At 41.9% G+C, this 18712-nt stretch overlaps 2 protein-coding genes across 2 annotated transcripts in view; one reads left to right on the top strand and one right to left on the bottom strand.

Moving 5' to 3' along the window:
• col4a6 (collagen, type IV, alpha 6) overlaps window positions 1–18712 on the bottom strand; it is a 542265-nt gene that overhangs the window by 308818 nt on the left and 214735 nt on the right. The window contains exon 15 of the mRNA XM_028815433.2: window positions 18560–18604. Coding sequence (XP_028671266.1) covers window positions 18560–18604 — 45 coding nt within the window. The remainder of the gene's footprint in view (window positions 1–18559; window positions 18605–18712) is intronic.
• Window positions 1–18712, top strand: part of LOC127529743 (craniofacial development protein 2-like) — a 928907-nt gene that overhangs the window by 773479 nt on the left and 136716 nt on the right. The gene's annotated exons all lie outside the window — the stretch shown is intronic.

The following is an 18712-nucleotide window of genomic DNA, read 5'->3' as shown; positions in this document are numbered from 1 at the left end:
GTTCTGAGGGGGAAGAACACCCAATAACATTTCTCAGCAGAAAGCTGCTATCCAAGGAGCGTAATTATTCGACTATTGAAAAGGAGTGCTTGGCGATTAAGTGGGAAGTGGAGGCCCTCCGTTACTATCTCTGGGGATGACGGTTTACCTTGGTGACTGACTATGCCCCGCTACAATGGCTATACAACCAGAAGGATATGAATGCCCGGCTCACTCTGTGGTGTATTAGTTTGCAGGCTTTTGCTTTTGATGTTCGCCACCATCCCAGGGGTGTACACACCAATGCTGATGTTCTCTCCCACATAGCTGAGCCTGGCTTGGAAGGTAGCTTTGCCCACATTGGTGTGGAAAATGCTTAGGGGGGAGATGTGAGGTTTCTAAACTCTTCTGGGACTCCCTGCAACAGGACGACATGCCATCCCAAAATGTAATCGCCATGTCTGTGGAAGACAGTTCATCTGTCCCTGGGGCAGTCGTAGGCTCCCAGCAAATCCGAACCGACCGCAGATAAGCACCTGTTGTCGATGGGCAAGGAACATTATAAATGCAGGGAACCGTATTACTTGACCACTAACGTGGCCACGGCCCTGCCTGATTGCTGTGTCTGTGTATAGGAGAGTGGTACATCCCGCTGTTCCTGTTTCAAGCTGAATAATGCTGGTTTTGCTAAAGTACTGAGACTCAGCCTCATGTTTTCGGTGCAAGGCAGAGACTCACACATCACAATACGTGAATTAAAGAAATGGAGTTAGCAATTACTTACAATGGTAAGCTGAAGTAATTGTGTCAGCCCAATATATTAATCAATTTTTACAATTCAGAAAGTTTAACAGAATCATAAAATGTAAAAATGTACCTTGCAACCATACATACACTGCATCCGGAAAGTATTCACAGCGATTCACTTTTTCCACATTTTGTTATGATACAGCCTTATTCCAAAATGGATTAAATTCATTTTTTTCCTCAGAATTCTACACACAACACCCCATAATGACAATGTGAAAAAAGTTTACTTGAGATTTTTGCAAATTTATTAAAAATAAAAAAACTGAGAAAGCACATGTCCATAAGTATTCACAGCCTTTGCCATGAAGCTCAAAATTGAGCTCAAGTGCATCCTGTTTCCCCTGATCATCCTGGAGATGGTTCTGCAGCTTAATTGGAGTCCATCTGTGGTAAATTCAGTTGATTGGACATGATTTGGAAAGGCACACACCTGTCTATATAAGGTCCCACAGTTGACAGTTCATGTCAGAGCACAAACCAAGCATGAAGTCAAAGGAATTGTCTGTAGACCTCCGAGACAGGATTGTCTTGAGGCACAAATCTGGGGAAGGTTACAGAAATATTTCTGCTGCTTTGAAGGTCCCAATGAGCACAGTGGCCTCCATCATCCGTAAGTGGAAGAAGTTCGAAACCACCAGGACTCTTCCTAGAGCTGGCCAGCCATCTAAACTGAGCGATGGGGGAGAAGGGCCTTAGTCAGGGAGGTGACCAAGAACCTGATGGTCACTCTGTCAGAGCTCCAGAGGTCCTCTGTGGAGAGAGGAGAACCTTCCAGAAGGACAACCATCTCTGCAGCTATCCACCAATCAGGCCTGTATGGTAGAGTGGCCAAATGCGAGCCACTCCTTAGTAAAAGGCACATGGCAGCCCGCCTGGAGTTTGCCAAAAGGCACCTGAAGGACTCTCAGACCATGAGAAAGAAAATTCTCTGGTCTGATGAGACAAAGATTGAACTCTTTGGTGTGAATGCCAGGCATCACGTTTGGAGGAAACCAGGCACCACTCATCACCAGGCCAATACCATTCCTACAGTGAAGCATGGTGGTGGCAGCATCATGCTGTGGGGATGTTTTTCAGTGGCAGGGACTGGGAGACTAGTCAGGATAAAGGGAAAGATGACTGCAGTAATGTACAGAGACATCCTGGATGAAAACCTGCTCCAGAGTGCTCTTGACCTCAGACTGGGGCGATGGTTCATCTTTCAGCAGGACAATGACCTTAAGCACACAGCCAAGATATCAAAGGAGTGGCTTCAGGACAACTCTGTGAATGTCCTTGAGTGACCCAGCCAGAGCCCAGACTTGAATCCGATTGAACATCTCTGGAGAGATCTTAAAATGGCTGTGCACTGACGCTTCCCATCCAACCAATGGAGCTTGAGAGGTGCTGCAAAGAGGAATGGGCAAAACTGGCCAAGGATAGGTGTGTCAAGCTTGTGGCATCATATTCAAAAAGACTTGAGGCTGAAATTGCTGCCAAAGGTGCATTGACAAAGTATTGAGCAAAGGCTGTGAATACTTATGTACATGTGGTTTCTCAAGTTTTTTATTTTTAATAAATTTGCAAAAACCTCAAGTAAACGTTTTTCACGTTGTCATTATGGGGTATAGTGTGTAGAATTCTGAGGAAAAAAATGAATTTAATCCATGTTGGATTAAGGCTGTAACATAACAAAATGTGGAAAAAGTGATGCACTGTGAATACTTTCCGGATGCACTGTATATTTAGACTTGTATTATTCCTTAAATAAGTTATTTATTTATTTCAGCTCCCTAATTTTATTTACAGCTGTACTATTAATCTCTATACTTGTGTTGCTAACTTCCTATTTATGGATTTGTTGTGATAATATCTTAATAGCTGTAAAGAACGACGCATCTGGGTTGGTGTCACTGCTAGGAATGGAGCAAGGTCCCTTACCTGGACGGAAGGACAGCCCATTGGTAGCTCAAGAGGAAAGATAGGATGTTCCCTACCTTAGCCAGGAAGCTGGAAGAAGATTCCAGTTTGAAACTGAGTATGCTGGCATCCCAGCAGGGTCAAATCAAGGAACAATACACAGCCAGGAGTCCAGTGTGATACAAGAACCAGGGGAGACAACAGGGCTGCATGCTCCCCCAATGAGTCAGATGGCTGTATCCCTGGGCAGCGCTACCTGTATGGACACCCAAAAGGCATGCGGGAACTGTAGTCCCATGGGGCCCCATTGTTGTTGTTGTTCCTAGCACTGGAAGTTATACTGGGTCTAAGATAAAGGATGTCACTTGACTTTATCCATGCAAGTTGGAGTCGGGAGAGGAGCTCTTGCCTGGGAGGAGTGGAGAAATAAAGAGGAGAATATTTGTGACCCAATGCATAAAAACCTTGTTGTATGGCACTTTAGTAAATAAACCTGTTTTATTTCAACCAGGGACTTGTTCAGTGTGTTTATGTTTCACATATGGGGTGCTGCACGCCTCCTACTGATAACATAGCTTTTTCTCTATGTTTATGTTTCCTTTTCAGTCAAAAGATAACATTCAGATTGTGGGGCCACAAATTTTTAAAGAATTCCTCATTTGAATATCTAGGATACTCCTGATCAGTGCTGGTATTTATCAAACATCTCAGAGCAGGAAAATAGTCCTATCTAGCTCAAAAATCTCAATGATGCAAATCTGGTCTGACTCTTAGAAGTAGGAGTAAAAGCATTTTATCATTTTTCCTAAGTGAAGAAAATACTATACTCCTAACTTCATCAGGATTTAGAAGAGCTTGTGAGCTGTCGTAACTTGCTAGGAGCTGCTATAAGATTGCATTCAGGTAGAGATCAGCACGCACATCCTGGGAGAGGCGGAATGTTTGTAGAAATGCTTTATAGCGATGAACTTAAAAAAATATATTGATTTGACAAAGATGGAATAATATTTGTAACATTATAATATTCTTGTACATTATGTGACCAATCCATCTACGTGGAGAAGCCATGCGCTGTCAGCCAAAATTAAAGTGTTGGTAACATTATGCTTTTTGATCATTGAGAAAAGGTAGCTTTGCAACAGCAGTAATCTGGATAGGTCACAACCAAGCATTTCTTGAATTCTGCATCAAACTTTTTACACCCTTACAACATGTGTGTTAATACACAGATTATACATTTGCCCACAACTCAACATGATATAATGTTAAAGCAAGCTGTATTCAAGCAAATCAGCATGCACATAAAGATTGTTGCTCAAAGTGTGGATGAGCATGCATATGTGAATTGCAGGTTATATCACAGTATCGACACACAGGTGGTCATGGGTGCAAAATGTGTTGTAGGAGAATTTATATTATCCTTACGATAAGTAGGGTGGATGGGTGATTGACAATGAAATTTCACACGAGTATGCTGAGCACTGCATTTCATGAAGCCCAGGAACATTCACTTTATACTTTACAAGCCCAGGAAGGTTCATGAAGGCAAGTGGAGACTCAGGGCATTAGATAAATAGAGCCTCACAGAAGACAAGGGGCCTGAGTTGCCTCAAAAGCTTGCTTATTGTAATCTTTTTAGTTAGCCAATAAAAGGTGTCATTTTGCTTGGCTTTTCTCTACATTCATAATGGCTAACATGGTATAACACCCTAGTACTCTGAAGAATTAAAAAATTAGATCACTGCACTAACTGTTTACTGGATGTGTATAAGGTTTTTGAAACTGTTAAATAAAATTATGGTATTGGATTTACAGAGATCTACTTTAAGCACTATTGTAATAAGCTCTGTGCCTTTAGAAAAAGTTCAAACTATCCCAAACAAAAACTTGCACCTTTACAGTCTAAGAGACAATACTGCAATACTGAAGCTAAAATCTTCAGGTTAAGAAATGGTTTTTACCCTAAAACAGGATGTGTTTTAAAGCATTAATGGCAGACTGGTTTGCCATCCTATTACCACTGCAAGTCAGTTTTATCTTTGCTCTGTGCATTACACTATGAAAAAGTCAGGGCATACACTTTGCAAGGCTGCAAAACTATCTGCTCACGTAGTGTACTTATACTCAATTAAAACTAACAGTTAAAAATTCAGATAAAATTTGTGGCGTTGACTAGACTAAGTTATTACAAAAAATTGAAATTGTGTAAGCAGTGTTTACATTTTTTTTTAATTGATTTTAATTAGAAATACATAAAATTCCATATAGTCAAGAAAAATTTAATAAATGAAAGCAAAATTCGACCCCCCCAAGAGAAAGAGAGGGGAGCCAGCAACCGAAGCTACTCTATAAAAAGAGCAAGAAAAGAAGGGTATCCTTTTCCCCGAAATGGAACCTTATTCTAAAATGTTAGTGATTAGATCTTGCCATATTTTTTAAAAGTTTTGAAAAGATCCACTAAGTTTGAATTTGACTTTTTTCCAATTTTAAGTAGTATAAAGTATGGGTTACCCACTAACTTAAGAGTGGTTGGGTGGGATTCTTCCAGTTAAGCAAGATAAATCTACATGCTAGTAATGTAGTAAAGGAAATTATACTTTGTTTGTCCTTCTCCACTTTAAGACCATCTGGGAGTACACCAAACATAACTATTAATGGGTTAGGAGTGAGTGTGATGCCAAGGCTGTCTGATAGCCATGCAAAGATTTTTGTCCAAAATGTTGTTAATTTGGTGCATGCCCAGAACATGTGGCCTAGTGAGGCTTGAAATAGATTGCAACGTTCACTGGTTGAATCTTGCCCTGGAAACAGTTTGGACAATTTTAAATGAGATAAATGTGCTTGATAAAAGATTTTAGGTTGAATGACTGTGCATGGCTGCCGTTCGCTCCTTTTCTGAAATATTGAGTGACAGCTCCTTTCCCCAATGTACTCTGGGGTCTTTGAAAGGAAGAGACTTTAAAATATTTTTATAAATTGTAGAGATGCTATCTGAGACTTCAAGACTGATCAAAAATTCTTCTGGAATAGAACAAGGTGGAAGATGAGGAAAACTGGGCAGGTTCTGTTTAGCAAACTTTCTAACTTGAAAGTAGTGGGAGAGCTATGTTGATGAGAAGTTGTATTTGAGGCATAGGATGCAAGACATTTTCTATGTACAAGTCCCTAAGCGTTTTGATCCTGGATATTTTCTAGACATTGAATAGTGTATATGTTTGAGAGGGTGGAGAAAGGTGGTTGTTACATTGAGGTGCAACAGATAAAAGCTTTTCTGTCTTAAGTGCTTCCCACATTGGTTCCATATTCTCAGAGAATGAAGGGTAATTGGATTTTTGGTGTAATGATGGTAGTTTGTATTAACTGGGGCACAGAGCAGGGAATATAAAGAAGTACTGCAAGATTTTATTTCTATTGCAGACCAGACTTGTGGATATTCATCAATTTGTGTTGATGTCCTGGGGCCTCATGTATAAATGGTGCTTATGCACAAAAATGTTGTGTACTCCTGTTTCCACGCTCAAATCGCGATGTATAAAACCTAAACGTGGCGTAAAGCAACGCACATTTTCATGGCAGCTAAATGTTTGGTGTACGCAAGTTCTCCGCTAGGTTTTGCAAACTGTCGGCACCCAGCATCAAAGCAGTGCTTTTGTTCCAGTGTGGCACTGAGCGGCTTTATCAAATACAATGAAATTAACCACATATTGTTTATTAGTTTAATGCATCTGATTGTAATTAACCTGTAACAATATAATGGTCCAAGGAATGGCCAAACTATTCCAAATACCATAGCTGCTTTAACGTTGTTCCTCTCACTGCACCACTCACAGTATTTATATCACTGTATCTGAATGTGGAATCACAGCTCTACAGCAGCTGATTGGAAAGAGAATTATTGGTATACAGCATCAAGTACACGCTGCCTCAGCCATGCGCTTTTTGAACTGCTCTCATACAACAAACGCTTCAGAGCCTTTCCTGTATGGACCACGTGGTTCAGAAACAGTTTCATCCCAAGAACTATAAACACACTCAATCAGTCCATCAAGTGCTCCTTGTAGAACTGTTTCTATTTATTAGTACAATTACCTCACTGTAAACTTGCAATACAGTTATAATATTGCAGAACCTGAGCCACTTTATAAAGCGCGTATTTCTATATGACAATATCATTTTTAAGATGAAATGCAGCAAAATATGTTTATTACATTATACAAATATAATGTTAACATCATTTAAATAATCTATATTGTTAATAATTAAACATGTGAGGACACTGTGTCACAGCGCTAGGTAGTTCAGGGATTGTTCCTGCCTCACGCTGTATTCTTGCTGTGGCTGGCACAACACTGAATGGATAGATGGATAGAATAATTAAACATGTACTATGAAGATATTTCAATGTTCCTCAAAAGTTTTGAAGAATCAGCGTTCTAAGCTTACAGATGGCTTAACATCTATTACAGAGCTGATTGTGTGGTGATTGGGTACTTAGAGAAAGAAAAGGAAGAACAGGAATTGGAGGTTAGTACGTTTGAAAGAGACAGTACTGCTGCAATAAATTATTTCATTGAGGGTCGCGCACGGCGCAGCAAGCATCTTGCGTGAGGCAGGAACAATCTCTGGACGAGGTGCCAACTCACCACTATCACTACGCCACCGTGTTCCCATGTTTAATAACATGCTTTAACTCCTATCATCATGAAAATGACATCAAGTATACATCTCAGTATTTTAATTATTCAGAGAGCTGTAATATCACGAATGTAATGGATTCTGTGTCCTGTCGGAGGAAGAGAAAGCCTGTTTAAGAAGCATGTAGTGATTCACACACATAGAGCACATAGAAGAATACATACAAAACAAAGCATTTAACATGCTACTTTAGTTACGATGGTATTTGAGAAACTAGTAAATTAAACGATTTAAAGATGAAGTTTATGATGTTCTACTTTAATGACAAAATAAACTACATGATTAAAGTGGAAATTTACTTTTCACACTGACCGCGATTTATGTAGCGGGAGAATGTGGAAGTTGGCGTTTGCACAAATTTATGCATCTGGATTTTTTTGTGCGTACGCACATGTCCACTTATGTCTAAACGTCATGTTTTAGTGTGAACTCTACGCACGGCGTTATGCATGAGGCCCCAGGTCTTTATATCTTGCATATTTGCCACCCAGTAGTAAAACTGAAAGTTGGGTAGTGCCATGCCCCCTTCTGCTTTGGATGCATGGATATTTCAAATTACAAATAAATGAAGTTATGATGTGCAGGTCATTTCTTAAAAAATTATTTGTTAATGTATATGGGAATGCATGAAATAGGAAAAACAGCTTAGAAAGGATGGCCTTCTTAACAATGTTTATTCTCCCTGCTAACGTTTAATTTTTTCCATGCAAACAGCGACATTTTTTTGAAAAAGAGATTTATACTTACTTGTAATATTTACCCCTATATATTTAAACTGATCTGCTAAGATAAATGGGAAGGTGTCCAGATATTACGTGCTAGAGAACTCACTGGAAAAAGCATTCTTTTATTAAAATTTCCAGATATCTTTTTGAAAATCTGCTAATGCTTTGAGGACTGATGGAACAGAATTTTATGGGTCTGATATATACAGTACCATATCATCTGCATATAGTGATATTTCTGTTCATGTCCTTCTCTGAAAATCCCCTTTATCTCTGATGCGTTTCAACAATTCAGTGTTGATTGCAAAGAGCAAAGATGATAAGGGGCATCCTTGTCAAGTACCATGTTCTAGTTTGAAGTTATCTGAAATAATGCTGTTAATGTGGACTGAGGCTTCTAGACTAGTATAAAGTAGTATGATCCATGCACATTTGTTTGGGACAAACCCAAGTTTGTGCAATGTGGTGAATAGATAGTCCCATTCAACCATATCAAATGTTTTTTCTGCATCTAAAGATAATAAGATCTCTGGGCTGTTACATATAATGGGTGAATATATTATATTAAACAAACGTCAAAGGTTAGAAGTTAAGTGTCTGCGTTTAATAAATCCTGTAAGGTCTGTGATACTACTGAAGGAAACACTTTCTCAATTCTTCTGTCTAGAACTTTGGAGAGTATCATAGCATCATTATTCAGAACAGAGACTGGTCTGTATGATGCACATTTTAGTAGGTCTTTGGTCTTTTTAGTAAAGATGCTTGGTGAAAAGTTTGATGTAGAATTTTTTGTCTTTAGCTTCTATAAACGTTGGGTGGAGTGGTGGATCTGAGGTTAAGGATCTGCGCTGGTAACCTGAAGGTTGCCGGTTCGAATCCCCGTCACTGCCAAAAGAGATGCTCCACTCCTGGGCCCTTGAACAAGGCCTTTGACCTTCAATAGTTCCAATTGGCACTGTACAATGGCTGACCCTGCACTCTGTCCCCAAAACCGTGTGTGTGAAAAACCAAGTAATTTCCTTCGGGATTAATAAAGTACTAGCTCAGGCTCCTTCCCCTTCAGAGAGGTGACATTCCACGTCCCAAGAGCCAGCTTCTGTAGCCGAGGATCGGACCGCCAAGGTCCCCGCCTTCGGCCACCACCCAACTCACACTGCACCCGACCTCCTTGGCCCCTCCCATAGGTGGTGAGCCCATGGGAAGGGGGACCCACGTTGCCTCTTCGGGCTGTGCCCGGCCGAGCCCCATGAGTGCAGGCCCGGCCACCAGGCGCTCGCCATCGAGCCCCACCTCCAGGCCTGGCTCCAGAGTGGGGCCCCGGTGACCCGCGTCCGGGCAAGGGAAAACGCCGTCCAAAATTGTTTTTCTTCATAGGCGGTTAAACAAACCGGCTACAGAAGCTGGCTCTTGGGACGTGGAATGTCACCTCTCTGAAGGGGAAGGAGCCTGAGCTAGTGCGCGAAGTTGAGAGGTTCCGGCTAGATATAGTCGGACTCACCTCGATGCACAGTTTGGACTCTGGAACCAATCTCCTTGAGAGGGGCTGGACTCTGTACCACTCTGGAGTTGCCCCCGGTGAGAGGCGCCGAGCAGGTGTGGGTATACTTATTGCCCCCCAACTTGGAGCCTGTACATTGGGGTTTACCCCAGTAGACGAGAGGGTAGCCTCCCTTCGCCTTCGGGTGGGGGGACGGGTCCTAACTGTTGTTTGTGCGTATGCACCTAACAGCAGTTCGGAGTACCCACCCTTTTTGGAGTCCCTGGAGGGGGTGCTAGAGGGCATACCTTCTGGGGACTCCCTCGTTCTGCTGGGAGACTTCAATGCTCATGTGGGCAATGACAGTGAGACCTGGAAGGGCGTGATTGGGAGGAATGGCCCCCCCGATCTGAACCTGAGCGGTGTTTTGTTATTGGACTTCTGTGCTCGTCACGGATTGTCCATAACGAACACCATGTTCAAGCATAGGGGTGTTGATATGTGCACTTGGCACCAGGACACCCTAGGCCTCAGTTCGATGATCGACTTTGTGGTCGTGTCGTCGGACTTGCGTCCACATGTCTTGGACACTCGGGTGAAGAGAGGCGCGGAGCTGTCAACTGATCACCACCTGGTGGTGAGTTGGCTTCGATGGTGGGGGAGGATGCCGGTCAGGCGTGGTAGGCCCAAACGTGTTGTGAGGGTCTGCTGGGAACGTCTGGCAGAGCCCCCTGTCAGAAGTAGCTTCAACTCCCACCTCCGGCAGAACTTCGACCACATCCCGAGGGAGGTGGGGGACATTGAGTCCGAATGGGCCATGTTCCGTGCCTCTATTGTTGAGGCAGCTGACTGGAGCTGTGGCCGTAAGGTGGTCGGTGCCTGTCGTGGCGGCAATCCCCGAACCCGTTGGTGGACACCGGCGGTGAAGGATGCCGTCAAGCTGAAGAAGGAGTCCTACAGGACCCTTTTGTCCTGTGGGACCCTGGAGGCAGCTGATAGGTACCGGCAGGCCAAGCGGAATGCGGCTTTGGTGGTTGCTGAGGCAAAAACTCGGGCGTGGGAGGAGTTTGGGGAGGCCATGGAGAATGACTTTCGGACGACTTCGAGGAGATTCTGGTCCACCATCCGGCGTCTCAGGAAGGGGAAGCAGTGCAGTGTCAACACTGTATATGGTGGGGATGGTGCGCTGCTGACCTCGACTCGGGACGTTGTGGGTCGGTGGGGGGAGTACTGAGGACTGAGGTCACCGAGGTGGTCAAAAAACTCCTTGGTGGCAGGGCCCCAGGGGTGGATGAGATACGCCCGGAGTTCCTCAAGGCTCTGGATGTTGTAGGACTGTCTTGGCTGACACGCCTCTGCAACATCGCATGGACATCAGGGACAGTGCCTCTGGATTGGCAGACCGGGGTGGTGGTCCCCCTCTTTAAGAAGGGGGATCGGAGGGTGTGTTCCAACTACAGAGGGATCACACTCCTCAGCCTCCCTGGAAAAGTCTATTCAGGGGTCCTGGAGAGGAGGGTCCGTCGGATAGTCGAGCATTGGATTCAGGAGGAACAGTGTGGTTTTCGTCCTGGTCGCGGAACAGTGGACCAGCTCTATACCCTTAGCAGGGTCCTGGAGGGTGCATGGGAGTTCGCCCAACCAGTCTACATGTGTTTTGTGGACTTGGAAAAGGCATTCGACCGTGTCCCTCGGGGAATCCTGTGGGGGGTACTCCGAGAGTATGGGGTACCGGCCCCCCTGATAAGGGCTGTTTGGTCCCTGTACGATCGGTGCCAGAGCTTGGTCCGCATTGCCGGCAGTAAGTCGAACCCGTTTCCAGTGAGAGCTGGACTCCGCCAGGGCTGCCCTTTGTCACCGATTCTGTTCATAACTTTTATGGACAGAATTTCTAGGCGCAGCCAGGGCGTTGAGGGGGTCCGGTTTGGTGGGCTCAGGATTGGGTCACTGCTTTTTGCAGATGATGTTGTCCTGTTTGCTTCATCAGGCCGTGATCTTCAGCTCTCTCTGGATCGGTTCGCAGCCGAGTGTGAAGCGGCTGGGATGAGAATCAGCACCTCCAAATCCGAGACCATGGTCCTCAGCCGGAAAAGGGTGGAGTGCCCTCTCAGGGTTGGTAGCGAGATCCTGCCCCAAGTGGAGGAGTTCAAGTATCTCGGGGTCTTGTTCATGAGTGAGGGAAGAATGGAGCGTGAGATCGACAGGCGGATCGGTGCGGCATCCGCAGTAATGCGGGCGCTGCATCGGTCTGTCGTGGTGAAAAAGGAGCTGAGCCGCAAGGCGAAGCTCTCAATTTACCAGTCGATCTATGTTCCTACCCTCACCTATGGTCATGAGCTATGGGTAGTGACCGAAAAAACGAGATCGCGAATACAAGCGGCTGAAATGAGTTTCCTCCGCAGGGTGTCTGGGCTTTCCCTTAAACATAGGGTGAGAAGCTCAGTCATCCGGGAGGGGCTCAGAGTAGAGCCGCTGCTCCTCCGCATCGAGACGAGTCAGATGAGGTGGCTCGGCATCTGATCAGGATGCCTTCTTGACGCCTCCCTGGTGAGGTGTTCCGGGCACGTCCAACCGGGAGGAGGCCCCGGGGAAGACCCAGGACACGCTGGAGGGACTATGTCTCTCGACATGCCTGGGAACGCCTTGGGATTCTCCCGGAAGAGCTAGAAGAAGTGGCTGGGGAGAGGGAAGTCTGGGCATCTCTGCTCAAGCTGCTGCCCCCGCGACCCAACCTCGGATAAGCGGGAGACAATGGATGGATGGATGGATGGATTAATAAAGTATAATAAAAAAAATAGTGGAGCTAATTTATTTGAGAATCCATCCATTCATCCATTATCCAGTCCACTATATCCTAACTACAGGGTCATGGGGGTCTGCTGGAGCCAATCCCAGCCAACACATGGCACAAGGCAGGGTGCCAGCCCAACGCAGGGCACACACTAGGGACAATTTAGAATCACCAATGCACCTAACCTGCATGTCTTTGGACTGTGGGAGGAAACCAGAGCACCCGGAGGAAACCCACGCAGACACGGGGAGAATATGCAAACTCCACGCAAGGAAGACCCAGGAAGCGAACCCAGGTCTCCGAACTGCGAGGCAGCAGTGCTACCACTGCGCCACCGTGCCGCCCCTTATTTGAGAAGTTTTTATAAAATTCCACTGGATTGCCAAAAGGGCCAGCTGCTTTCCCACTTGGAAGTGAGTTTATAGCATCTAGTAATTCTGAAAGTGTCAAAGGCCAGAGCACTAAGAGTATCTATCTGTGGTATCTCTGATGAATCAAGAAACTCATTAGATTGTGTCTTATCTTATTGAAACTGGTAAGGTCTTATAGTACTCTCTAAATGTGTCAGTTATATTTTTATGGTCAATAATGTTATCTCCGTCTGTGTAGTTAATTGCTGTTATTGCATTACGGATTTCCTGTTTGTGGATTTTTTGGGCTAAGATCTTATTGGCCTTTTCTCCGTGTTCATAATATTGATGTCCCAATTTAAACATAAGCTGTTCCATTTCTTTAGTAGTCAAGAGAAAGGTTATTATGGTTAATGAAAACAAAAATTAAAACTGAAACTATTAATAAAAAAAAACATTTTTATAAACAGAAATAAAATAATTAACAACACCAAAATGAAAATCTAAAACAAAATAAAAGTATTAAAGTATCTGAAAAGACTAACTGAAATAAAATAATTTACTAAAAATATTTTTAGTTTTCGTCAAAACCAGACTTGCACAAGGGCTAACCCGGGCTGCAGGGGTCCTGAAACTAATCAAAATATATTAATAAGAATTTCATATCTGTTTTTTGAATAAATATTGCCATTGGTCTTTAATCCTTGTAAGCTTTAACTCTAAAACAGAAAGTCACCCATCAGGAGCTCCGCATATATTCATCCAGTGAACAGCAGCTAGTGTCAGAGGGTGGGTTTTGACATAGCATTAGCAGTGATAGTGAAAGCTGAATATGGGCATATGAAGAAGAAACCAATTTATTGTATAATAATAATGAAAGCTCTTCAGGAGCTGATAGTGACAGCATGATAAATTCTGGTTCAAGTGTTAGTGAAGCATACCAAGGTGATGAGTTTGCTTTGAATGTGCTCAGCAACTTTCAAAGCTGCTATTTGTTCAATGGATCTCCGGAGCATAAGAGAGAAGTATTAGATACAGATTATTCCTTAAAGAATTTCAGTCTGTTCATAAATGACTAAATGTCAGCTGTAATTCTGACTGAACCCAACATATAGTATGTACACAGCAACTAATACAGCAGCACACACTAAGCCAAATACCAGGCTGCATGTGAGGCAGATGTCCATTATGATGAGCTGCCACATTTTTTTGCGTTTCTTGTATCTCGAGATGTAATTCAAATGTCTGAAGTCGGACCAGACTGTGCTGGTCAACAAAACCTTTACTGCATGGACAGAAAAAATCATGAGTGAGTAATGTTTCAGTTTATTTCTTAGGTGTCTGCATTTTGTTGACAATAATTCACCTGCCACTTCGCACAGGAGAAATCCTTTTTGAAAATAATATGGCATTGATCGAGAGACTGAGTAGGTCAATACACAAGATCAGGATAATCACTTTTGCTTTAAAAAGGTTGTTTCACAACGAAGCAATACAAATCTTACAAAATAGTTGAAATATCATACTCTTTTTGTTCTTTACATCAGCCATGTCATACATATTGCATATATATAGTATTGTTGCAATAGGCCTGAACCCTGTCCACGAATATTTCTTGCCTTGCATCTAAAGTTGCTTTCCTTTGATCCTGCTCTGGATAAGAGGGTTTAGAAAGTGTATATATTGCTCCTAATCTCAGATGCTGTTTCAGTCATGTTGTGTATGTCCATACTCCTATTACTTACTCTTACTCTTCTCATTAAGGGTTTACTGTTCTTATGCATGGGCTATTCAAGTCTCACTACCTATAGCCTTGACACTACATGCTCGTTTTCCTTTGTTTCCCTCATTACAGCTAGGGGTCTTAACACTGATTCAGACCTAAGAGCCCTGTTCTTCCTATGCCTCCATAATTTTCATGATCACATCTGTCAGAACACCGTAGAATCTATTTTCTGATTTTTTATATCTTTTCAGGACTTCAGGTGGCAAAATTTTGTGTATAAATTTTATGTGCCTATGATGGAATCAGAGATCAATATGGCTGGTATAGAAAATAACAAAGCCTTGTATGGGAGATTTTTGAATACAATACTGAAGGCATTAATTGTAAGAACATTGTATTTGAGCAGGATATGTTGTGTGCTGTAAACATTTAGAGTAAAAACCCATAAACCTTAAAATTCACCTAAATTTTATCACAAATTGTCTGATTCTGGAAAAAAAAAAGGAAAAGCAGCAACAGTCAGCACATATTTGTTCAGCAGAACTTAAATAGAAAATATTTTAAAAATGATAAAATTGTATAAAATTGTTCATATAAATAAAATAGAAATGTATTTAGAAAATAAAAACTAAATTAAAACTAAAAATACATGATGAAGGAAAACTAAAACTAAGCTGAATTTCAAAGTAAGATCAGAAATAATATAAAAGTAAAAACTTATATAAAAAGGCAAAACTATAATAACCTTGGTCAAGAGGTTAAATTGTGATTGCAAAACTTGTCTTTTCCTATAGAGTGCCACATTTGGAGACCTGGCGTTTTCTAAATCTATTCTGTTAATTTCACTGATTAACTCAGATGCCTCCTTGGTTTCCAGTTTATTTTTGTGAGAAACATATGAAATGATCTGTCCTCTTAAAAGTGTTTTCAGAGTTTCCCAGAGTATACCTGCTGAAACCTCTGAGGGTGCATTTGTCTCAAAAAAGTAATCAGTTTGCTTGGATATGAATTCTGTACAGATCTCATCAGTTAATGACAGGGGCTTAAGAGGCCATCTGTGAGATGAGTGTGTAGGACGCAGTAATTTAAGCTCCATGATCAGAGGGAGATGGTCAGAGATAAAGAAAGCATTGCACATACGAGATTTGATAGTGGGCAAAAAGTTATTGTCTATGATGAAATAATCAATTCTTGAGTAACAATGATGTACGTGTGAGAAGAAGGAGTATGCTCTTAGGTTAGGATTTAAGAACCTCCATGGGTCAGATAAGTTATGATCCATTACAAACTGTGTAATTATCTTTGCAGTATTAGATGTTATCGCCATTGTAGCTGAAGATCTATCCAGGTCTGGATTAAAAACACAATTAAATTCTCCGGCCATTATAATTTTGTGAGTGTTCACATTAGGAATAGATGCAAATACATTTTGGAAGAAAGCTCTATTATCTATGTTAGGTGCATAGATATTAAACAAAATCATTTTAGTATTAGATAAATTGCCCATCAACACGGCATATCACCCCTTCAGAATCATTCAGATAATTCTGAATGTTAAGATTCCTATGCCTCTGGTTTTCTTTATATAGCTAGAGTGAAAAACTTGGCCAGACCACTCTCTTTGCAACTGAAATTGGTCCTTGCTTAATAAGTGAGTCTCCTGTAAAAATACTATCTTGGCATTTAGATTTGTTAAGTGAGAGAGTTAAATATTTCTCCTTCAATACTGGAACTGACTGAAATGAAAGTCATATTTTACTATTGTATAGCTACTGTAGATAACATTCGAGAAAGGAAATCAAACAACTGTATGTACGCTGTACAAAATAGCCAGATATATTGGCTGTTGGTTGCTTTGGATTTTTAATGTGGTCTCCATATTGCCTGTGACATTCAATGCTTATAGTTAGACTTGTTCCTCATTTAGTACCAAAGGTTCAACAACCTATATAGTATTAGTATTTACTTCTTAGGGGGAAAATCATGCAGATAAACCTGAATCATAGATTTTTTGGCTGTGGGCATTACAGCTCCAAAGTTGTATAATGGTATTCAATTATAAAATTACAAAAAACAGTTAAAATCAGCAACAGACAGAAAAAAATTGCACAGTTACTGCTAGCAACTTCTTCTGCAGTTATGTGGTTGACTGAAAAATTACATCTACTGTTTTGAGTGTGAGAGGCGATTGAGTCATCTGTTACATAGAAAAGTGTTTATTTATCTTAGAAGGATAATTTATTAGCATTGTGGAATAAGGTCTTGTCATTTTATGTATTAATATAAAACTAAAAGATAGCTTTGACACACAAAACTATATTTGTTCAGAATAAGCAAAAAGAATAAAACGATTAAGGAAGAGTTTATTCTTCTTCTTTGTTCGGCTGCTCCCATTAGGGGTTGCCACATTGGATCATCTTTTTCTATATCTTCCTGTCATATGCATCTTGCTCTGTTACACCCATCACCTGAATGTCCTCTCTCACCACATCCAAAAATCTTCTCTTAGGCCTTCCTCTTTTCCTCTTGCCTGGCAGCTCTATCTTTAACATCCTTTTCCCAATAAACCCAGCATCTCTCCTGTGCACATGTCCAAACCAAAGCAATCTCGCCTCTCTGACTTTGTCCCCCAACCTTCCAACCTGAGCTAACCCTCTAATGTACTCATTTCTAATTATGTCCATCCTCTTCACACCCAATGTAAATCTTAGCATCTTTAACTCTGCCACCTCCAGCTCTATCTCTTGCTTTCTGGTCAGTGCCACCGTCTCCAACCCATATAACATAGCTGGTCTCACTACCGTCCTATAAATCTTCCCTTTCACTCTTGCTGATACCCATCTGTCACAAATCACTCCTGACACTCTTCTCCACCCATTCCACCCTGCCTGCACTCTTTTTCTCACTCTCTTCCACAATCCCCATTACTCTGTACTGTTGATCCCAAGTATTTAAACCCATCCACCTTCGCCAACTCTACTCTCTGCATCCTCACCATTCCACTGACCTCCCTCTCATTTACACACATGTATTCTGTCTTGTTCCTACTGACCTTCATTCCTCTCCTCTCTAGAGCATATCTCCTCCTCCCCAGGGTCTCCTCAACCTGCTTCCTACTGTCACCACATATTACAATGTCATCAGCAAACATCATAGTCCATGGGGATTCCTGTCTAATCTCATCTGTCAACCTGTCCATCACCATTGCAAATAAGAAAGGGCTCAGAGCCGATCCCTGATGTAATCCCACCTCCACTTTGAATGCATCTGTCACTCCTACCGCAGTTATCACCTACTTCTCTGCTACTCCCAACTTCCTCATACAATACCACAACTCCTTCTCCATACTTCTCCATCAACACCCATCACTCATTGCATCTGTGGTGCTTTTTCATGGAATAAAACCATACTGCTGCTCACTAATCATTACCTCCCTTCTTAACCTAGCTTCCACTACTCTTTGCTATAACTTCACACTGTGGCTCATCAATTTTATCCACCTGTAGTTACTACAGCTTTGCACATCCCCTTTATTCTTAAAAATCGGTAGCAGTACACTTCTTCTCCACTCCTCAGGCGTCCTCTCACTTTCCAAGATTTTATTAAACAATCTGGTTAAAAACTCCACTGCCATCTCTCCTAAACACCTCCATGCTTCCACAGGTGTCATCTGGACAAACAGCCTTTCCATTCTTCATCCTCTTCATAGCTGTCTTTACTTCTTCCTTACTAATCCGTTGCACTTCCTAATTCACTATCTCCATATCTTCCAACCTTCTCTCTCTCCTCTCATTCTCTTTATTCATCAGCCTCTCAAAGTACTCTTTTCATCTGCTCAACACACCCTCCTCACTTGTGAGTATGTTTCCATCTTTATCCTTTATCACCCTAACCTGTTGCTGTTTATTTATTATTGTTTATTGTTCATACAATATTCTTTTTAAACACATATAATCCCATAGTTTATATCCTGTAGTTAATTTTTGTACGGCTACAAAATATCCACAATTTTAAATGACCATATTTATATTTACATAATTTTTCCGGTACTTTTAAAAAACTATATGCACCTTTAATATATTTGTAAAAAAAAAAAAAAATACTGACCTGACGACCTGGAAAACCTGGCTGCCCATCAAGTCCTGTTGCTCCCTTTCAAAATTTTCAAAATAAAGGCAAACACATTAAATAATTAACATTTGAACAATTATAAATTTAAAAGGTGGTGAAACAGCATTCCATAAGTGAATGCTTTAATAT

Source organism: Erpetoichthys calabaricus, chromosome 12 (assembly GCF_900747795.2).
Source record: "Erpetoichthys calabaricus chromosome 12, fErpCal1.3, whole genome shotgun sequence".
In the NCBI taxonomy this organism is placed as follows: Eukaryota; Metazoa; Chordata; class Cladistia; order Polypteriformes; family Polypteridae; genus Erpetoichthys; species Erpetoichthys calabaricus.
This window is presented reverse-complemented; position numbering and strand designations above follow the sequence as displayed.